Raw genomic sequence first — 23906 nt, 5'->3', positions numbered from 1 at the left:
TATATTGATAATCTTATATTATCTGCTTAGAACTGGATTATTTGAGGCCCTTTTTACACAGCTGCATAAAATGCACACTAAAGTGGATTCTATGGCAGTGTGGAGTCAAGATACTCCAGTTCAAACAGATAATATAAGATTATAAATGGGTTATATAGCTGTGTGGAAGGGCCTGTCCCCTGGGTGAGTGGGTTGCTAGGAGACCAAGTGGGCGGAGCATAGCCTTCTAACTGGCAGAAATTGGATAAAAACAATTATTCCTCTCCCTCTAATTAAAACTTTCTTTTTCTTTTCTTTTTGTTGTATCAACCTAGAGGCATGGATAATGGGTTGTGTTGTCAAATTTCGAGGTTGGGGGGCCTGTAGTTTTGTTGTTTTGTCCGCTGCCGTGATTCTAGATAGAAGACATTGGTTTGCCATTAGTAAGGAAATTAGTGGAATTTCAACGCTCCGCCACAGACCTCAAATTCTGGGTGCCAGAAAAAGCGACAAATTGTAATGAACTAAGTGAACAAATATTTCCACTGAATTTAATTCCACATTCTAGACATTCACGTGGTTATGCCCATGTGAGTCCTTAGATGTTATTATATGGTCAACTTTTTTCTGAGGGCCTTTCCACATTCCATGCATTTATATGGTTTTTCTCGTGTGGGTCCTATGATGGGAACGCAAACGTTCACTTCTGCTGAAGGCCATTCCACATTCCATGCATTTATATGGTTTTTCCCCTGTGTGGGTCCTATGATGGGAATGTAAACGTTCACTTCTGCTGAAGGCCATTCCACATTCCATGCATTTATATGGTTTTCCCCCTGTGTGGGTTCTATGATGGGTATGCAGATGTCCACTGTCGCTGAAGTTCTTTCCACATTCCATGCATTGATATGGTTTTTCCCCCGTGTGGGTCCTTTGATGTGTTCGTAAAGCATGACGATGAGAGAAGCTCTTTCCACATTCCATGCATTCATAAGGTTTCTCCCCTGTGTGGGTTCTTTGATGTGACTGCAAACTGCTACTACTAGAGAAGCTCATTCCACATTCCTTGCATTCATGAGGTTTCTCCCCTGTGTGGGTTCTTTGATGTATACGTAGATTTGAACTACAACTGAAACTCTTTCCACATTCCACGCATTCATATGGTTTCTCTCCTGTGTGGGTCCTTAGATGTTTATTACATGAGCCACTATCACAGAAACCCATTCCACATACGGTGCATTTGTATGGTCTCTCCCCTGTGTGTGTCCTTTCATGTACTTGTAGATTCGATTTCTGACTAAAGCTCTTTCCACATTGCATACATTTATAAGGTTTGTCTCCTGAATGCGTTCTTTCATGTACACGCAGATGAGAGGTCCGACTGAAACTCTTTTCACATACCATGCATTTGTATGGTTTCTCTCCTCTGTGTGTTTTTAGATGTGTGTTTAGATTTGAAATGTAACCGAACGTTTTATCGCATTCCATGCATTTGTACGGCTTCTCACCTGAGTGAGTCCTTTGATGTAGATTACATGCTCTCCTATTACTGAAGCTCTTTCCACATTGCATGCATTCATATGGCTTCTCCCCTGTATGGGTGTATTGATGTACACGTAGTTGTCCTCTTTGTTTGAAGCTCTTCTCACATTCCATGCATTTGTACGGTTTTTCACTCGTGTGTGTTTTTTGATGTACACGGAGATTTGAATTCTGCCTGAAGCTCTTTCCACACTCCATGCATTCATATGGTTTCTGTCCTGTGTGAGTTCTTTGATGGGTACGTAGACTTCCATTGCAACTGAAGCTCCTTCCACATTCCATGCATGTGTATGGCTTCTCTCCTGTGTGTGTTCTTTGATGCATAAATAGAACTGCACTCCTACTGAAGCCCTTTCCACATTCCATGCATTTGTATGGTTTCTCCCCTGTGTGTGTTCTTTGATGTGTACAAAGGTATGTACCGTTACGAAAGCTCTTTCCACATTCTAGACATTTATATGGTTTTTCTCCTGTGTGAGCCCTTAGATGTTTGTTATACGATCCAGCGTCAGTGAAGCTCTTTCCGCATTCCATGCATTTGTATGGCTTCTCTCCTGTGTGTATTCTTTGATGCACCTGTAGAGTTGCTTTCTGACTGAAGCCCTTTCCACATTCCATGCATTTGTATGGCTTCTCTCCTGTGTGTATTCTTTTATGTCTATGCAGATATGCTTTCTGACTGAAGCCCTTTCCACAATCCATGCATTTATGTGGTTTACCTCCTTTGTGATGACAGGCATCTATGTTTAACTGTGCATGACATCTGCACATTTCCCCACAGTCTGGACACTCCGTTTCATTTGATTCTGATGTCAGCGATTCAGGATGATCAGCCTGCTGGAAGGAAGAGCAGCTCTTCTCTTTTTTGTCTTGGGTTCTGCGTCTTGTTTTCATTCCCTTTTGCTTTCCAAACACCTGTTTTTCCGTGCCAGACTTTGTTACAGTTGGCTCCTTGCGTTTCGCGTTCTTCTTCTGATTTCTTTTTTGAGGAAAAAGAAAGAAAATCCTTTAGACAAAATGACAAAAATCAGAAACCAAAGAAGAGACTTATCTGAACTGCTTCTTTATCCCCCAGACTCTCATTAATCTGTTTAACATGCCATGCAGAAATATATGATTTTTATGCTCGTCTCAGCCAGTAACATCAATAGCATTGCCTGTTTAATTCTAAGAGGAACAGCTGCATATCCTTCTCTCTTCTCGTGATATATCAATGCTTTCCATTTGTATTTGAGAAGGGAAGGATAACCCTGAGCTGTAGCAAGGATAAATGAAGAAGAGAAGAACTCCTTCCTGCATAGGAATCCTCAGTCAGAAAGAGTCCCTACGATACAAATGCTATTTCCATATCTCCTGTCCTCTTGCCCATCTACAGGACAGGGGATATGGAAGCTCCAGCTCCATGGAAGCTCCAGCTCCATGGAAGCTCCAGCTCTGCGCTGCCCTACATATCCTGTTCCACTGAGGTACATCAATAGTCTACCCCGTTTAAGAAAGGGATTCAACTGCTTAGTTTGATCAACCTCTCTCCATGGAACAGATCCCTGGGTCTGAAAAGGAAGAGAGGGAGCCACCACTTTCACAACCAATTACTGTGCATGAACCGTACAAGCTTCACACCTGGCAAAACAGCAGCTTTACACTGAATAGTTTCACACAAGCTCAGGTCTGACAGTTTGGTCAAAGGTATGTGATCTGCATCCAAACTGGCATCCCAAGGGAGAAGTGATTGATCCCCTTTTTAAAAGCTAGGAATATCTTACCTAGGTGCCATGTTCTCACAAGTTTCCACTGTATCTTCTAGACACTAAGCCCACCAGACTTGATCCAGGACACCCTGTTGATTGTTGTAGAAATAAATAGATAAATAGAAGTTTTACCACAGTTTCTGAATCAAAGTAAACCCTGCAGTATAATAAAATGTCACTCAGGCTTGTGCGACAGGTAACAGTATCTTTACCTCAGTTTAAAAGTTCAAACAGGGCAACAAAATAGATAACAGTCTTTCTGAATTCACACAGAGAATGTAGAAATAAACATTCCCTTTAAATATGCCTCATTTGCCTTATAAAAACTAGGTTTCAGAGAGTATTGCAGCCATTTCCTCCCTGACCATTTTCAGTCAGTGTTCTCCTTCCCTGAGATCAAAGTGGCAGTTAAAACCGTTTGTCTCTACAGCAAGCTAGAGACAGCAGCCAATCAGAATTCTTGCTCCTGACTGGCTCAGCCAATCAGTTGTCGCCACATGCCCTTTTCAGTCAACTCACCACATCATGGTGCCTCTTTTACAAACCCTCACACACCCCACTCCTTCTCAGAGAAAGACACAACAACTTCCTCAAAGGCTGGCAGAGGCTAAAAGAAGAAAGATGAGCTGGAAACCAACGCTGAAATTAAAAGCCTGCTGACCTCACTAGTGGTGAAGAGCAAGCAAAGAAGGTGGAATGAAAGTAGAAGACATAGAATGGGCTAGCAAAAATAGGTTGCTTACCTGTAACTGTCTTTCTTCGAAATGGTCATCTGTGAATTCACACAGAATCATAGAATCATAGAATCATAGAATAGTAGAGTTGGAAGAGACCTCAAGGGCCATCTAGTCCAACCCCCCGCTAAGAAGCAGGAAATCGCATTCAAAGCACCCCCGACAGATGGCCATCCAGCCTCTGCTTAAAAGCCTCCAAAGAAGGAGCCTCCACCACGGCCCGGGGGAGAGAGTTCCACTGCCGAACAGCCCTCACAGTGAGGAAGTTCTTCCTGATGTTCAGGTGGAATCTCCTTTCCTGTAGTTTGAAGCCATTGTTCCGTGTCCTAGTCTGCAGGGCAGCAGAAAATAAGCTTGCTCCCTCCTCCCTATGACTTCCCCTCACATATTTGTACATGGCTATCATGTCTCCTCTCAGCCTTCTCTTCTGCAGGCTAAACATGCCCAGCTCTTTAAGCCTCTCCTCATAGGGCTTGTTCTCCAGACCCTTAATCATTTTAGTTGCCCTCCTCTGGACGCTTTCCAGCTTGTCAGCATCTCCCTTCATCTGCGGTGCCCAAAACTGGACACAGTATTCCAGGTGTGGTCTGACCAAGGCAGAATAGAGGGGGAGCATGACTTCCCTGGATCTAGACGTTATTCCCCTATTGATGCAGGCCAAAATCCCATTGGCTTTTTTAGCTGCCGCATCACATTGTAGGCTCATGTTTAACTTGTTGTCCACGAGGACTCCAAGATCTTTTTCGCACACACTGCTGTCAAGCCAGGCGTCCCCCATTCTGTATCTTTGATTTCCATTTTTTCTGCCGAAGTGAAGTATCTTGCATTTGTCCCTGTTGAACTTCATTTTGTTAGTTTCGGCCCATCTCTCTAGTCTGTCAAGATCGTTTTGAATTCTGCTCCTGTCTTCTGGAGTGTTAGCTATCCCTCCGAGTTTGGTGTCATCTGCAAACTTGATGATCGTGCCTTCTAACCCTTCGTCTAAGTCGTTAATAAAGATGTTGAACAGAACCGGGCCCAGGACGGAGCCCTGCGGCACTCCACTTGTCACTTCTTTCCATGATGAAGACGACGCATTGGTGAGCACCCTTTGGGTTCGTTCGCTTAGCCAATTACAGATCCACCTAACCGTAGTTTTGTCTAGCCCACATTTTACTAGTTTGTTTGCCAGAAGGTCGTGGGGGACTTTGTCGAAGGCCTTACTGAAATCTAGATATGCTACATCCACGGCATTCCCTGTATCGACCCAACTCGTAACTCTATCGAAAAAAGAGATCAGATTAGTCTGGCATGACTTGTTTTTGGTAAATCCGTGTTGACTATTAGCAATGACCGCATTTGTTTCTAAGTGTTTGCAGACCACTTCCTTAATGATCTTTTCCAGAATCTTGCCTGGTATTGATGTGAGGCTGACCGGACGGTAATTGTTTGGGTCGTTCTTTTTTCCCTTCTTGAAGATAGGGACCACATTCGCCCTCCTCCAATCTGCTGGGACTTCTCCTGTTCTCCAAGAACTCTCGAAGATGATTGCCAGTGGTTCTGAAATAACTTCCGCTAGTTCCTTCAATACTCTTGGATGTAGCTGATCTGGCCCTGGGGACTTGAATTCGTTTAGAGTGGCCAGGTGTTCCTGGACAACTTGTTTCCCTATTTGGGGTTGGATTTCCCCCAATCCTTCGTCCATTCCATGTTGCTGAGGTTGAAGATGGCTTTCTTTTTGTGAGAAGACCGAGGCAAAGAAGGCATTAAGCAGTTCTGCCTTTTCCCTATCCCCTGTCACCATCACCCCATCTACTCCTTGCAGTGGCCCTATCGCCTCCTTTTTCTTCCTTTTTCTACCAACATAAGCAAAAAAACCTTTTTTGTTGTTTTTTATGTCCCTGGCAAGCCTGAGCTCATTTTGCGCTTTAGCCTTGCGAACCTTTTCCCTACAGGAGTTGGCTATACGTTTGAATTCTTCTTTGGTGATTTCTCCCCTTTTCCACTTCTTGTGCATGTCACTTTTGAGCTTTAGCTCAGTTAGAAGTTCTTTGGACATCCATTCTGGCTTCTTTGCACTTGTCTTATTTTTCTTCTTTGTTGGCACTGTCTGCATTTGCGCCTTGAGTATTTCACTTTTGAAAAACTCCCATCCATCCTTAACTCCCTTGTTTTTTAATATCGGCGTCCATGGAATGCCGCTCAGTAATTCCTTCATTTTTTGGAAGTCAGCTCTCTTAAAGTCCAGAATGCGTGTTTGACTTGTCTTAGTTTCAGCATTCCTTTGTATTGCAAACTGCAGGAGCACATGGTCACTTGCCCCTAAGGATCCAACCACTTCAACTGTATTGATCAGGTCTTCCACATTTGTTAAGATTAGATCAAGAGTTGCTGATCCCCTTGTTGCCTCTTCTACCTTCTGGACCATAAAATTATCTGCAAGGCAAGTGAGGAATTTGTTGGACTTTGTACTCTTGGCTGAGTTTGTTTTCCAGCAGATATCGGGATAATTGAAATCGCCCATGACTACTATATCTCTTCTTTGTGCCTGTTTGGTCAGCTGTTGACAGAAGGCTTCATCAAGTCCTTCATCCTGACTCGGAGGTCTGTAGTAGACACCCACGACAAGATCTTTTTGAGTCCCGGTTCCCTTGATTCTTATCCAGATGCTTTCAAGCTGGTTTCCCGGATTACAGTCTTGCATTTCTTCTGCAACGTAACTGTTTTTGACATATAAAGCTACTCCCCCTCCTCTCCCCTTTGTTCTATTTCTGTGAAAGAGGTTATAGCCCTCAATGGTTAAATTCCAGTGATGGGAGTCATCCCACCAGGTTTCAGTGATGCCTATGACATCGTATGTGTGGTGCTGTGCTAGGAGTTGGAGTTCGTCTTGCTTATTTCCCATGCTCTGAGCATTAGTGTAAAGACATGTAAGCCCCTGTGACCTCCCCTCGAACTGTTTATTTGGGATTATTGTGCTCTCTGTACTTGGTCCTTGCTGTGTTTGTGCAGCCCTCCGTTTAGTCTTACGGCGGTTCCCTGTGGTCGTGGGTAATATAGTGTTCGCCAGGCTGTTGTTCCCCTCCCCCAGTGGATTTAGTTTAAAGTGCGCCTGATGAGGTTTGTGAGTCTGTGTGCAAAAAGATGTTTTCCTACTTGTGTGAGATGCACCCCATCGCTTGCCAGTAGTCCATCCTCTTGGAAGAGTAGACCATGGTCAAGGAAGCCAAAATGCTCCTCTTGACACCATTTTCTGAGCCAGTTATTGACCTGTACTATTTTTCCGGCCCTTGTAGAGCCATGTCCTACAACGGGGAGGAGGGATGAAAAGATCACATGTACATTATACAGTTTTAGCTTTGTTCCCAGAGCTCGAAAATCATTTGTGATCTTTTGAAAAGTATGCCTAGCGGTGTCATTGGTACCTACATGAATCAACATAAGGTGGGGAGGGTGATGGGGCTTTAGGAGCCTGCTGAGCCTCTGAGTGATATGGTGTATTTTTGCCCCCGGGAGGCAGCATGTTTCTCGAGCCATCCCATCCGGTCTGGAAATGATGGCTTCCGTTCCTCTAAGGAGGGAGTCACCTACTACCAAGACCTGTTTCCTTTGAGGATTGACAGGGTCCCTTTTGTGCAAGACAGTGTGTATGTCCCCTGAAGAGTGTTCCTGTTGAAGTGAATCATGTAGGTGTAAAGTGTTGTCCTCCTCCTCAACATCCCCAGTGCATTCATCAATGACAATCCATTGAGGTACATCCGAGAGCCCATTACTCTCCCAAGGATGTTCCTGTTGCTCCTGGTCTATGATTGGGGATGGAGCATTTGCATGATTACATAAGTGTGACTGTGGTGATGCACTGTCCCTGTCAGGGCTATCCCCTGCGCATTGATCCAGGATGGTCCACTGAGTGGTATCTAAGAAACTGTGGTCCTCCACAAGATGTGTTTCCTGATTGTATGTTAATGATGTAAGAATTTCAAATCTGTTGTGTAAATGCAGCTGAGCAGAGGAGTTCTGCGGAGGCTGCCTGGTCCTGCGTCTCCTTCTATGGGTGACCTCCTTCCAAGCCTGAGGGTTGTCTACCTTTGAGTTGATCTCCCCATAAGGTTCCTGATCATGGTCTTGGTGGTGTTGGTGTGATGCAGGCTGCTGATCTACAGCAGCGTGTTGTGCAGTGTCCAAGAAGAGCTCGAGTGCCTGAATGTCCTTAAGGGTCTTAATACGGTGCTCGAGCTGTTGGATCCTCTGCTCCATCAGAGTCATCTGTTTGCATTTGGAGCAGATGTAGTTGTCTAGTTTTTGTGTGAAAAAGCGGAACATGCCACAGCTGGTGCATGTGATGGGAATGTTTTGCTTTTGTTGCATCTCTTGGTGAGCGTGGTGGCCAAGTGGGATCTTTGTACAGTTAAGTAATATGCACGAACTTTATGTGCAGACTGCAACAAACCACGTCTTTGTGTATTTGTTTATGTTGCTTTGTTTCCTGTATGTACTGCAAAGGATAGTTAGTAAAGGTGCCTGAAGGCGCGTGCGACACTGGCAAATAAAGCTTTCCCAGAAACTCAATTAACAGGGGACAATGCCTGCTGTCAATCAACTTAAGTACCTGGCTCTCTTTCAACACAACAGTCACACAACAGTTAGACTTTGACCACAGGAGCCAAGCCCAAACTCAGTTTAAAATCTTAGCCAAATCTTAGCCAAATCCTACCTGAAGCCAGGGAGCAAAAATGTCCTCCTGCTTCCTCTGCTTCTGCGAGAACCAACTGCCCTTCTGGGATCAGGCTCTGGCAGAAACTCACACTGGCAAATAAAGCTTTCCCAGAAACTCAATTAACAGGGGACAATGCCTGCTGTCAATCAACTTAAGTACCTGGCTCTCTTTCAACACAACAGTCACACAACAGTTAGACTTTGACCACAGGAGCCAAGCCCAAACTCAGTTTAAAATCTTAGCCAAATCTTAGCCAAATCCTACCTGAAGCCAGGGAGCAAAAATGTCCTCCTGCTTCCTCTGCTTCTGCGAGAACCAACTGCCCTTCTGGGATCAGGCTCTGGCAGAAACTCACACTGGCAAATAAAGCTTTCCCAGAAACTCAATTAACAGGGGACAATGCCTGCTGTCAATCAACTTAAGTACCTGGCTCTCTTTCAACACAACAGTCACACAACAGTTAGACTTTGACCACAGGAGCCAAGCCCAAACTCAGTTTAAAATCTTAGCCAAATCTTAGCCAAATCCTACCTGAAGCCAGGGAGCAAAAATGTCCTCCTGCTTCCTCTGCTTCTGCGAGAACCAACTGCCCTTCTGGGATCAGGCTCTGGCAGAAACTCACACTGGCAAATAAAGCTTTCCCAGAAACTCAATTAACAGGGGACAATGCCTGCTGTCAATCAACTTAAGTACCTGGCTCTCTTTCAACACAACAGTCACACAACAGTTAGACTTTGACCACAGGAGCCAAGCCCAAACTCAGTTTAAAATCTTAGCCAAATCTTAGCCAAATCCTACCTGAAGCCAGGGAGCAAAAATGTCCTCCTGCTTCCTCTGCTTCTGTGAGAACCAACTGCCCTTCTGGGATCAGGCTCTGGCAGAAACTCACACTGGCAAATAAAGCTTTCCCAGAAACTCAATTAACAGGGGACAATGCCTGCTGTCAATCAACTTAAGTACCTGGCTCTCTTTCAACACAACAGTCACACAACAGTTAGACTTTGACCACAGGAGCCAAGCCCAAACTCAGTTTAAAATCTTAGCCAAATCTTAGCCAAATCCTACCTGAAGCCAGGGAGCAAAAATGTCCTCCTGCTTCCTCTGCTTCTGCGAGAACACAACTGGGTATTCTACATCTGCACAGAACCTCTTTGGAACTTTTTAGAATCCTTGGGCAAAGAATTTTAGCACTAACCCAACCTACTCTCCCAAGGGCACAAAAGGAGGCGATCACCAACAGCACCCAATGTGACCAAGGGTGGCATGATACTAGTGGGGATAATTTTTTTGTGTCAGTAGCAATTTGAGAAACTGCAAGTTGCTACTGGTGTGAAAGAACTGGCTGTCTGCAAGGACACTGCCCAGGGGGCGCTCGGATGTTTTACCATCCTGTGGGAGGCTTCTCTCATGTCCCCACAGACATGACAGACGGGGCTCACCCAGCTCCCTGGATTCAAACCGCTGACCTTTTATTCAGCAGTCCTGCTGGCACAAGGGTTTAACCCATTGTGCCACGGGGGCTCCTAATGAGGAGAATAGGTGGGATTGTGTGAATTCTCAGATGACCACTAAAAGAAATATAATTGCAGGTAAACAATTTCTCCTCCTCCTTCTTAGTGTCTGTGAATCACAACTGGGTGGTGACTGGCAAGCTATATTGAGAGGTGATGGGAGCATGACACAATACACACCTGAATAAAAAAAAACCCTAGAAATTTTAATAAAATGCCACCAAGTAACACATGAAAATGTCAGCCATATGTGAAGCATAAACTTTAGCAAATTGTCAGAGAAAGACAGAGTGGCACCAAATTTACAGTGTAACAGATACGACCTGAAAATGTGTTGTTGAAGGCTTTCTGGGATTGTTGTATGTTTTCTGACCTGTATGGCCATGTTCCAGAAGTATTTTCTCCTGACGTTTCGCTCACATCTGTGTCAGGCGCACAACCTCACAACCTCTGAGGATTCCTGCCATAGATGTGACTGAAACGTCAGGAGAGAATACTTCTGGAACATGGCCATACAGTCCGGAAAGCATACAACAACCCTACGACCTGAAAACATTGGCCACGCATGAACGATAGCAAATTCACAGTGGAAAATGTAAATCACAGCCACATGAAGGTAGACAATTGGAGAAAACAGAAATGAAGATCAACTATCCTGTCAAAACAAGTGTGTGCCTACTACAAAACAAAATGTAGCAAAACCAATCAATATCTTGCAGGAAAAAACACCCACAACATTTGGAAGCAGATGTGAAATCCATAACATGCAAAAGTATCCCAAACAGATAACATTGTCACGATATGTAGGACAATAATATTTAGTGACTGAAAGCAGTGTCTGCTGTGGAACTCAAGTTCATGTGATAGTGAGAAATAAAAGTGGAAGGGGTCCCCCAGGAGAGCGTTTTACAAAACCTTGGGGTGCATCTATGCTATAGAATGAATTCACTTTAATTGCCTTGGTTCAATGCTATGGAGTCATGGGAGCTGTAGTTTAATATGGTCTTGGGCCCTGGCCATTAAATCAGAGGTGGCATTTGTCAAATAGGAGCTCCAGGTCCTCCTGAAGCAGCTTCCCCTAGTGCTTTGGCTCAGTACTAAGATTACCGTATTACACTAATCTAATGTGCGCCTTAATTTTGGCAGTTGATTTAGCCAAAAAAGGTGAGTGTTGGATTCAAGTAAATACAGTAAGTGCAAGGTCATAGCATCCCAAGGGTCTACGCCCTGGTCTTCAAAGAACTTTACATAACATCTCCATTTGTGGAACGTTCCAAAAAGGTTTGTTCTTGTGACTTGGTTTGAGTTGGAGAGTGCCGATTCCAAAAGCACTCTGGGAGCCATGGCCAAGCCAAAGGGAGGCACATGGAATTGAAAAGCTCAGATGGCTACACAAAAAATAAGGAAACATTAATACCGTTGTAGAACTGCAATGTGGAATTAGACACCTTTCAAGTCAGTGGTGACAAACCAATCTCCTTGATGAAACAAGGGAAGGATGGGAAATAGTCACCATACAGAAGTAATGAATAGTGATGAAAGTCTTCACAATTCTGAGATCCAGTATTGGATGAAGACCACCATCTTTCTTCAGAACCCCAAAGAAGAAGGGAAAAAACAACCAGGGGTCAGAGTCTTGTGCTTCAACCTGTTCTACTGCTCTTTTCTGGAGTAAAGAAATTATCTCTTTTAAGATGGGACCCAAAGGAGATAGTAAATGGACCTTCACTGTTGGGGGTAAGGAATTGAACACTATGGCCCAACCATTGATAACCAAGGCCCAACCAAGGGACAACTAGAACAAAAGATACAACACAACAAACTAGTTAAATGTGAGCTAGGCAATGCTACTGTTAGGTGGATCTGGAATTAGTTAAGTGACCAAACCAATGCCAGCTAGCGTTTATCAACAGGTGTAGGTTTGAGACATCCTGTGATTATTCTGCATGTTTCGTTCAGTGCTATTTTCACCTGCTTCGTGTGGACAGAGACTTGTGCCAGACAGGGCAGGCAAACTCGGCAGTTGAGTAAGACAAAGCCAGGGCTGACGTTCTTATTCATTCTGGGTCTGCACCCCATGCGCTGCCAGTAAGTTTCTGCAGGATGTTATTGCATGCACTACTTTGTGATTGTTGTTCATGCAGTGTTTCCTACATGTTAGTGTTCAATCTAAGGTGTTGGGAGGTGTTAACAGGCCCTGATTGTTTTTGCCTGGAATTACCTGTCTTCTGAGTGTTGTTCTTTATTTACTGTCCTGAATTTAGAGTTTTAAAAATACTGGTGGCCAGATTGTGTTCATTTTCACGGTTGTTCCTTTCAAGAACAAACCACGAGAGAAAATACAAAGATCCACCCAGAGGTAAAGTGTTCTTACCATACATCAAGGTCAGGGAACCACTGACCACATAGGGAAACTCATGAAGAAACACAACCTACAAACTATCAACAGACCCACTAAGAAAATCCAACAAATGCTACATTCAGCAAAGGACAAGAGGGATCCTCCCACCTCTGAAAGAGTCTACCGTATACCTTGTAACTGTGGACAAGACGTCTGCAGAGGAATCATAGAATAGTAGAGTTGGAAGAGACCTCATGGGCCATCCAGTCCAACCCCCTGCCAAGAAGCAGGAAATCGTATTCAAAGCACCCACGACAGATGGCCATCCAGCCTCTGCTTAAAAGCCTCCAAGGAAGGAGCCTCCACCACAGCCCGGGGGAGAGAGTTCCACTGTCGAACAGCCCTCACAGTGAGGAAGTTCTTCCTGATGTTCAGGTGGAATCTCCTTTCCTGTAGTTTGAAGCCATTGTTCCGTGTCCTAGTCTCCAGGGCAGCAGAAAACAAGCTTGCTCCCTCCTCCCTATGACTTCCCTTCACGTATTTGTACATGGCTATCATGTCTCCTCTCAGCCTTCTCTTCTGCAGGCTAAACATGCCAAGCTCTTTAAGCCACTCCTCATAGGGCTTGTTCTCCAGACCCTTAATCATTTTAGTTGCCCTCCTCTGGACGCTTTCCAGCTTTTCAACATCTCCCTTCAACTGTGGTGCCCAGAATTGGACGCAGTATTCTAGGTGTGGTCTGACCAAGGCAGAATAGAGGGGGAGCAGGACTTCCCTGGATCTAGACGCTATTCCCCTATTGATGCAGGCCAGAATCCCGTTGGCTTTTTTAGCTGCTGCATCACATTGTTGGCTCATGTTTAACTTGTTGTCCACGAGGACTCCAAGGTCTTTTTCGCACACACTGCTGTCAAGCCAGGCGTCCCCCATTCTGTATCTTTGATTTCCATTTTTTCTGCCAAAATGAAGTACCTTGCATTTGTCCCTGTTGAACTTCATTTTGTTAGTTTCGGCCCATCTCTCTAGTCTGTCAAGATCGTTTTGAATTCTGCTCCTGTCTTCTGGAGTGTTAGCTATCCCTCCCAGTTTTGTGTCGTCTGCAAACTTGATGATCGTGCCTTCTAACCCTTCGTCTAAGTCGTTAATAAAGATGTTGAACAGAACCGGGCCCAGGACGGAACCCTGCGGCACTCCACTTGTCACTTCTTTCCATGATGAAGATGACGCATTGGTGCGCACCCTTTGGGTTCGTTCGCTTAGCGAATTGCAGATCCACCTAACCGTAGTTTTGTCTAGCCCACATTTTACTAGTTTATTTGCCAGAAGGTCGTGGGGGACTTTGTCGAAGGCCTTACTGAAATCCAGGTAGGCTACATCCACAGCATTGCCTGTATCGACCCAACTCGTAACTCTATCAAAAAAAGAGATCAGATTAGTCTGGCATGACTTGTTTTTGGTAAATCCGTGTTGACTATTAGCAATGACCGCATTTGTTTCTAAGTGTTCGCAGACCACTTCCTTGATGATCTTTTCCAGAATTTTGCCTGGTATCGATGTGAGGCTGACCGGACGGTAATTGTTTGGGTCGTTCTTTTTTCCCTTCTTGAAGATAGGGACCACATTCGCCCTCCTCCAATCTGCTGGGACTTCTCCCGTTCTCCAAGAACTCTCGAAGATAATTGCTAGTGGTTCTGAAATAACTTCCGCTAATTCCTTCAATACTCTTGGATGTAGCTGATCTGGCCCTGGGGAGTTGAATTCGTTTAGAGAGGCCAGGTGTTCCTGGACAGCTTGTTTCCCTATTTGGGGTTGGATTTCCCCCAATCCTTCGTCCATTCCATGTTGCTGAGGTTGAAGATGGCTTTCTTTTTGTGAGAAGACCGAGGCAAAGAAGGCATTGAGCAGTTCTGCCTTTTCCCTGTCTCCTGTCGCCATCACCCCATCTTCTCCTTGCAGAGGCCCTATCGCCTCCTTTTTCTTCCTTTTTCTACCAACGTAAGCAAAAAAGCCTTTTTTGTTGTTTTTAATGTCCCTGGCAAGCCTGAGCTCATTTTGTGCTATAGCCTTGCGAACCTTTTCCCTACAGGTGTTGGCTATACGTTTGAATTCTTCTTTGGTGATTTCTCCTCTTTTCCACTTCTTGTGCATGTCACTTTTGAGCTTTAGCTCAGTTAGAAGTTCTTTGGACATCCATTCTGGCTTCTTTGCACTTGTCTTATTTTTCTTCTTTGTTGGCACTGTTTGCATTTGCGCCTTGAGTATTTCACTTTTGAAAAACTCCCATCCATCCTTAACTCCCTTGTTTTTTAATATTGGCGTCCATGGAATGCCGCTCAGTAATTCCTTCATTTTTTGGAAGTCAGCTCTCTCAAAGTCCAGAATGCGTGTTTTGACTTGTCTTAGTTTCAGCATTCCTTTGTACTGCAAACTGCAAGAGCACATGGTCACTTGCCCCTAAGGATCCGACAACTTCAACTGTATCGATCAAGTCTTCCACATTTGTTAAGATTAGATCAAGAGTTGCTGATCCCCTTGTTGCCTCTTCTACTTTCTGGACCATAAAATTGTCTGCAAGGCAAGTGAGGAATTTGTTGGACTTTGTACTTTTGGCTGAGTTTGTTTTCCAGCAGATATCGGGATAATTGAAATTGCCCATGACTACTTTATCTCTTCTTTGTGCCTGTTTGGTCAGCTGTTGACAGAAGGCTTCATCAAGTCCTTCATCCTGACTCGGAGGTCTGTAGTAGACACCCACGACAAGATCTTTTTGAGTCCCAGTTCCCTTGATTCTTATCCAGATGCTTTCAAGCTGGTTTCCCGGATTACAGTCTTGCATTTCTTCTGCAACGTAACTGTTTTTGACATATAAAGCTACTCCCCCTCCTCTCCCTTTTGTTCTATTTCTGTGAAAGAGGTTATAGCCCTCAATGGCTACATTCCAGTGATGGGAGTCATCCCACCACCGAATGCAGCAGCATTGCCCAGGCACAAATCAAGGAACATGAAAGGCACTGCAGACTAATCCAACCAGAGAAGTCAGCCATAGCAGAGCACTTGTGAAAGCAACCTGGACACAGAATATTATTTGAGAACCTGGAAATGTTGGATCCTCTCACAATTACCATGTCAGACTACACAGAGAAGCCATTGAAATCCATAAGCATGTGGACAATTTCAACTGAAAGAAGGAAACCATGGAAATGAAGCATTCTCTCCTGACATTTCGCCCACATCTATGGCAGGCATCCTCAGAGGTTGTGAGATATATGGAGAAACTAAGCAAAGGAGGTTTGTATATCTGTGGAAGTTTCTGGGGCTGCTAATCAGGGGCAGCTAACCACTCTGAACAAAGGATTCCCCCAGGCCAGGATGTGAGGCTGGGAAGGTCATTTAATGCTAATCAAGGTGATTAATTACAACATTCACACTGGCCTCCAACAGACAAGAGTTCTTTTCCCCAACCTGGACTTTCCACAGATATATAAACCTTCCTGTCTTAGTTTTCCCATATACCTCATAACTTCTGTATTTTCTGATGTTATTTTATTTTGGTTTGCTGTTTTATCCCGGCTTGGCTCCATGTAAGCCGCCCTGAGTCCCTTCAGGGAGATGGACGCGGGGTATAAGAAATAAAGTATTATTATTATTATCATCATTATTATTACTGTATATGTCAATTGTCCCATGTAAGTCACCCTGAGTCCCTTCGGGGAGATGGAGGCAGGGTATAAAAATAAAGTATTATTATCATCATTATTATTACTGCATATGTCAATTGTCCCATGTAAGCCGCCCGGACTCCCTTCGGGGAGATGGAGGCAGGGTATAAAAATAAAGTATTATTATCATCATTATTATTACTGCATATGTCAATTGTCCCATGTAAGCCGCCCTGAGTCCCTTCGGGGAGATGGAGGTGGGGTATAAAAATAAAGTATTATTATTATTATTTCGTTATTATTACTGCATATGTCAATTGTCCCATGTAAGCCGCCCTGAGTCCCTTCAAGGAGATGGAGGTGGGGTATAAAAATAAAGTATTATTATTATCATTATTATTACTGCATATGTCAATTGATCCATGTAAGCCGCCCTGAGTCCCTTCAGGAAGATGGAGACGGGGTATAAGAAATAAATTATCATTAAATAATTATACAGTACAGTACTAATAACAAGACTTAACACCTACCCGCCAATGGGTGCATTCCCTTCTGATTAGACTAATTAATTACAGGCAAAGCCCCAGATTATGACTGAGACTGGCCTCCAGAAGTCACCCAGAAGCCAAACCAGGCCTGGGCCAGCTTGGGCCTCCCTCCAGGGTTTTTGGACTCCAACTCCCACAATTCCTACCAGCCTCCCCTGGAGGGAGGGCCCAAGCTGGCCCAGGCCGGGCGTGGATGTTCCCAGCCTGCCATTCCCACAGCCGCAGGCCCTCGCCTTCAAGGGGCGGACATGGCCTGGAAGGCGAGGAAGGAAACCCTTGGCCCCGGACGCAACCCAAACCAGGGCCGGCGAGGGCCCAAAGCAGGCCGCGAGAGGCAGCAATGGCGCCTCTTCAGTCACTCACCCGCCTTCCTGCCTTCCTTCCCTCACAACAAAGCCATCGCCCAGAAAATGACACCTGAAGGCGTGGCGGCGCCTGATTGGCTAAGGAGGGCTTGGGGGCGGGCCCAAGGAGGAGCGCCGGACTCCATCTCCCAGGATGCCTCTCCCTCCGCCAAAGCAGCCGAGGCTCCTGGGAGTTGGAGTCCTTTGGCGTTTACCTCAGCGGGGAAGGAGAAGCGGGGCCTAGTGGAAGCCATGGAAGGAAGGAATGATGGAAGGAAAGGGAGAAGGGCGGGGGCTGTGACGGGATGCCTTCCAGAAACAGAGGCCTGGCCTTCCCTCAGGAGGAGTGGAGAGTGAGCCTGGGAGCAGAGAGGCCCCTCAGTGCAGGCTAGGCATGGGTTTATATTATATATAGTAAGCATGGATTTATATCATATATATATATATATATATATAATATACACACAGTAAGATTATGTTTAGTAAACATGGATTTAGATATATATCTATATAGTAAGAATGGGTTTATATTAGATATAAATATATATAGTAAGCATATATTCATATATATACTGTATATATATGGTAGGCATGGGTTTATCTATCTATATATATAAAAGAGTGATGGAATCCTGGCGACCGCCAAAACAACAAAACGAAACACCCCACAACATCGAAAATTGACAACACAACCCATCATCCATGCCTCTAGGTTGATACAACAAAAAGAAAAGAAAAATAAAGTCCTAATTAGAGGGAGAGGAATAATTGTTTTTATCCAATTGCTGCCAGTTAGAAGGCTAAGCTCCGCCCACTTGGTCTCCTAGCAACCCACTCACCCAGGGGACAGGCAGAGTTAGGCCTCTTCCACACTGCCTATAAAATACAGATTATCAGATTTTAACTGGATTAGATGGCAGTGTAGACTCAAGGCCCTTCCACACAGCCATATAACCCATATAATCTTATATTATCTGCTTTAACTGGATTATCTGGACTCTACACCTTTACCCTTTACCTTAACTACCAACAATTCCTCAATACTTTATTTCCCATACCACCATACTTCGCCACAGCAACGCGTGGCCGGGCACAGCTAGTATTATATATAGTAAGCATGGATTTATATCATAGATATATATACAGTAAGTCTATGTTCATTATATCTAAATAGTAAGCTTGGGCTTAGACATATTAGATATAAATATATATAGTAAGCATATATTCACATATATATATAGTGAGCATGAGTTTATATTAGAGATACAGTAGAGTCTCACTTATCCAACACTCGCATAGCCAAGGTTCTGGATTATCCAAGCCATTTTTGTAGTCAATGTTTTCAATATATCGTGATAGTTTGGTGCTAAATATGTAAATACAGTAATTACAACATAACATTCCTGCGTATTGAACTACTTTTTCTGTCAAATTTGTTGTATAACATGATGTTTTGGTGCTTAATTTGTAAAATACTAACCTAATTTGATGTTTAATAGGCTTTTTCTTAATCCCTCCTTATTATCCAAGATATTGGTGTATCCAAGCGTCTGCCGGCCCGTTTAGCTTGGATAAGTGACTCTACTGTATATATATAGTGAGCATGAGTTTATATTAGAGATATATAGTAAGCATATATTTATATTACACATATACTGTATATAGCAAGCTTATGTTTATATATAGTAAACATGTTTATATTAGGTACAGCTATTATATTTATATTTATATTAGACATTGCCATTGCCTCTTTCATCAATAATAATAATCTATACACATAATAAAAGTGAAAATCTGTATGTGTGTATGTGGGTTGTTGTGCATTTTCCGGGCTGTTTGGCCATGTTCCAGAAGCTCTCTCTCGTGATGTTTCGCCCACATCTATGGCAGGCATCCTCAGAGATTGTGAGGTATATTGGAAACTAAGCAAGGGAGGTTTATATATCTGTGGAAGGTCCAGGGTGGGGGAAAGGACTCTTTGTCTGCTGGAGGCCAGTGTGAATGTTGTAAATAATAATAATAATAATAATAATGATGATGTCGCCATCCCAGGTGCCAGTCGCATTGATGAAAAACAACAGGAAAAACTCAGCCGCTATCAGGACCTCAAGATTGAACTTCAAAGACTCTGGCAGAAACCAGTGCAGGTGGTCCCGGTGGTGATGGGCACATTGGGTGCCGTGCCAAAAGATCTCAGCCGGCATTTGGAAACAATAGACATTGACAAAATTACGATCTGCCAACTGCAAAAGGCCACCCTGCTGGGATCTGCACGCATCATCCGAAAATACATCACACAGTCCTAGACACTTGGGAAGTGTTCGACTTGTGGTTTTGTGAAACGAAATCCAGCATGTCTATCTTGTTTGCTGTGTCATACAACATCGTTGTGTCAATAATAATAATAATAATAATAGGGTGCCATGCCAAAAGATCTCAGCCGGCATTTGGAAACAATAGACATTGACAAAATCATGATCTGCCAACTGCAAAAGACCACCCTACTGGGATCTGTACGCATCATCCAAAAATACATCACACAGTCCTAAACACTTGGGAAGTATTCGACTTGTGATTCTGTGATACAAATTCCAGCATATCTATCTTGTTTGCTGTGTCATATTATTTCTTTGTGTCAGTAACAATTATTATTTATTTATTAGCAACATTTATATCCCGCCCTTCTCACCCCGAAGGAGACCCAGGGCGGCTCACAAATCATATGTACATACAATATATTATATTATTAGCATAGCACAATATAAGCATTATATATTAATATATTGTACTATAACACTATATTGTAATATTATTAGTAATATTACATGTAATATAAATATACCATAACAGTGTATAATTATTATTATAATATCATATTCCATTATAATATTATTAATATTATAGGCATATACAATATATTATATTGTTAGTATAGCATAATATGATTATTCTATATTATTATATTGTTATATTGGCACAGGAAACATGGTGGAATGATGTCTTCCTGCCCCATTCTTCATTCTGGCTCAGAATGGCAGTTATAATAATATTTTATTTTTCTATCCCGCCTCCATCTCCCCGAAGGGCCTCGGGGCGGCTAACATGGGGCCAAGCCCGAAGAACAAACAGTAAACCGAATAAAATGCATACAAATAAAGTAACCAAAATTAAAACCATAAAATACAAAATAATACAATAGAACAATAAAATACAAAATGATAAAAGCAAAAGCACCAATTAAGGCAATTAGATAGATAAAATTGAGAGGGTGTCTGGAACAAAGTGCAAAGGTATAAATTGTAAACACTGTTTGGTCGGGTAAGTAAACAAAGTGCTAACATGATCCCTAGGAGACTTGGAGCAGGATAGGATGTCAAGTCATTTCCAACAAGGGAGCAGAGTAATGTGCAAAATATAGTGATTGCTAATTAATCACCTTGGTTAGCATTAGTGGCTTTGCAAGCTTCATTCCAATGTACTTCACAACCTCCGAGGATGCCTGCCTGCCATAGATGTGGATTAAACATCAGGAGAGAATGCTTCTGAAACATGGCCATGAAAGCCTTTGACAATGCGTTGTGTGTATGTGGCTGGGGTGTCCATTAATTTTGCACAGTCAAGCTCCCGCCTCCACAGACAACAACAACCCCACAGTGCTTTATTTCTCGGGTCAGAAGCTACAGAAGGGTACAGTTGTCTTGTATTTGAAAATGCAAAGTTGAAAAATTGACCTGATACTAAATGTTTTGTTGAAGGCTTGTCCAGGGTGGGAGAAAGAACTCTTGTCTATTTGAGGCAAGTGTGGATATTGCAACTGGCCACCTTGATTAGAATTGATTGGCCTTTCCGCTTCAAGGCCTAGTTGCTGCCTGCCTGGCAGAATCCTTTGTTGGGAGGTGCTAGCTGGCCCTGATTGATCTATCTCCCAGAAGGGAGTCAGGGCACCTTGTACAGGGACAAGCCCAACAACAACATAAATTTACATACGAACAGAAATTCTTGAAAGGATTCAGTTTGGTTATGCTGGTTTGTGATGACAACTACTGTAAAGTAAATAATAAATTTTGATTTTTTTAAAATTCAACCATAAATGTGAATTCTTCTTTGTGGAAAAATAAGACATCCCCTGAAAATAAGACCTAGCGCATATTTGGGAGCAAAAATTAATATAAGACACTGTCTTATTTTCGGGGAAACAGGGTAGTTGAGGTCTACCTAGAATGTCAATTACAGGCCTCTCTTGTCTTTTTAAGTGGGAAAACTTGGTTTCTGACTAAATACTACCCCCCCCCCCCCATTGTAAGACCTGAGGGGAACTGAAGAGGAAGTGCGTGCCCACTAATCCCAAACATCCAGCCTATCTACAAATCCCCTCACAAAAGAATTTTTTTTATGTCAGGAGCAACTTGAGAAACTGCAAGTCGCTTCTGGTGTGAGAGAATTGGTCGCCTGCAAGGACGTTGCCCAGGGGACGACCAGATATTTTGATGTTTTTACCATTGTTGTGGGAGGCTTCTCTCATGTCCCCGCATGGAGCTGGAGCTGATAGAGGGAGCTCATCCACTTTCCTCGGGATGGATTCAAACCTGGCAGCCTTCAGGTCAGCAACCCAACCTTCAAGTCACAAGGCTTTAACCCACTACACCACAAAAAGATTTGCTCATGGTTTCAAAACTACACATCTCTGTCCTCTTTTTAAAAAATCATTTACCACACTTACATGGTGCAGGAGATCACAGCTGCACAAATGAAGTTCTGTGCTTACTTCTTGGGAAAAACTAAATATAACATGTTCCGTCTTCCAGGGTTTTGATTTTACAAGTTGCTTATAGTTGCAGGTATAGCACCTGTTTGCATTTCTTCCAGGGCTGTTGCAGATTCTGCTGCAACCTGATAGTTCAACTATTAGCAGAGTTTATAGCCAGTTTGCAAAGCCTTGCTGCTATAGGCTTGAAATGTATCATTTTATTCTGGAGACCACCCCTTTTCCTGGGAAAGAAGGCTCCATTTTGAGAAGCCTCTTGCCTTCTAGACAGGAAGAAGAAACCACTTAGATGTGCTTGTGTGGCCAAGCCAGGCCAACTCTGACAAGGCCATCATAAGTACTGACTTGTCTTTAAAACCAGTGCCGAGCATAGATAGGGAAAGACCTGTTCTTTCTACAAATAGTAGCTTGGCACTGGGGCAGAGAACATCTCCTGATTTCTTTGCCACTGGAAGAAGCCCTACCAACTTCGCCTCAAAAACTAACTTTAAGCTTATATAGTAATAGACCTGCTCTTTTTGATAGCAGCTCAGGGCTAGGGTAAAGAGGATCTCAGGATCTCTTTGCCTTTGGTGGAAGTTAACTCAGCTTACTTACTTAATTGCTTAGGCGATCCCTCGTAGTTCGAGGACGATTGTCTTCCATCTCTGGTGTCTTGGGTGTGTGTTCTTAGGTGGCTGAAGAGACCAATTCTTGACCCGCATATTCTCCCGCAGTGAGGACATCGGTTTCCAGGTGAAAGGCGGTCCCGGTCGGGGTTAGCTTGACGCTCCTTCCTCTTGGCACGTTTCTCCCTTAAGCGCTCCATTCGTACCTCTTCGAACTCCGCAGCACTGCTGGTCACAGCTGACCTCCAATTAGAGCACTCAAGGGCCAGGGTTTCCCAGTTCTCAGTGTCTATGCCACAGTTTTTAAGGTTGGCTTTAAGCCCATCTTTAAATCTCTTTTCCTGCCCACCAATATTATATTTCCTGTTCTTGAGTTTGGAGTAGAGTAGCTGCTTTGGGAGACGGTGATCGGGCATTCGGACAACGTGGCCAGTCCAGCGGAGTTGATGGCGTAGGAGCATCACTTCAATGCTGGTGGTCTTTGCTTCTTCCAGCACGCTGACATTTGTCCGCCTGTCTTCCCAAGAGATTTGCAGGATTTTCCTGAGGCAACGCTGATGGAAACGCTCCAGGAGTTTGGTGTGACGTCTGTACACAGTCCACGTTTCGCAGGCGTAGAGCAGGGTTGGGAGGACAATGGCTTTATAAACAAGCACCTTGGTATCTCTACGGATGGTCCCGGTCATCAAACACTCTCTGCTTCATACGGAAAAATGCTGCACTCGCAGAGCTCAGGCGGTGTTGTATTTCAGTGTCGATGTTGACTTTTGTGGAGAGGTGGCTGTCAAGGTAGCGGAAATGGTCAACATTTTCTAATGTTACACCATTAAGCTGTATTCCAGGCTTTGCAGAGGGATTAGCTGGTGCTTGTTGGAAGAGCACTTTGGTTTCCTCGATGTTCAGTGAGAGGCCGAGCTTCTCGTATGCTTCTGCGAAGGTGTTTAGAGTGGCTTGTAGGTCTTCTTCTGAATGCGCACAGACTACATTGTCATCAGCATATTGGAGTTCTATAACAGATGTTGTGGTGACCTTGGTTTTGGCTCTCAGTCTGCTGAGGTTAAATAGCTTGCCATCTGTCCAATAGATGATTTCCACTCTGGTGGGAAGCTTCCCATCAACAAGGTGAAGTATTATAGCGATGAAGATGGAAAATAAGGTGGGGGCAATAACACATCCCTGCTTGACACCTGATTCCACCTTAAATGGGTCACTTTGGGAGCCGTTGCTGTCCAAGACTGTTGTTAACCCAGCAACTAAAAGGGAAAAGCAAGAAAGGAACATCTGCAAGGTTTTATAAGTTGACTGTTTTTATTTGCAACCTTAACTACGTGTGCCAAGTCTGTCAAGGACTTTGTGAAAATAAAATTTTGTTTGATTGTTCTACTTGAAGTGCCTTTGGTTACTGGGATTTCCAGAGCTTCTAAGTAAGGC

The 23906-nt window shown here is 43.7% G+C and overlaps 1 protein-coding gene across 1 annotated transcript; it reads right to left on the bottom strand.

The window, feature by feature from the left end:
- Positions 1-504: 504 nt before the first annotated feature.
- On the bottom strand, positions 505-17217 carry LOC134296980 (zinc finger protein 658B-like). Its single transcript, XM_062973197.1, has 3 exons — positions 17122-17217; positions 3285-3358; positions 505-2500 (listed from the first exon to the last, which is right to left on the bottom strand). The coding sequence occupies exons 2-3, from the start codon at positions 3293-3295 to the stop codon at positions 634-636; spliced, it is 1878 nt and encodes a 625-aa protein (XP_062829267.1). The 5' UTR covers positions 3296-3358; positions 17122-17217; the 3' UTR covers positions 505-633.
- Between the last annotated feature and the right edge of the window lie 6689 nt (positions 17218-23906).

Source organism: Anolis carolinensis, chromosome 2, assembly GCF_035594765.1.
Source record: "Anolis carolinensis isolate JA03-04 chromosome 2, rAnoCar3.1.pri, whole genome shotgun sequence".
In the NCBI taxonomy this organism is placed as follows: Eukaryota; Metazoa; Chordata; class Lepidosauria; order Squamata; family Dactyloidae; genus Anolis; species Anolis carolinensis.
Note: the sequence above shows the minus strand (reverse complement) of the source record. Positions and strands in the feature narration are given on the sequence as shown.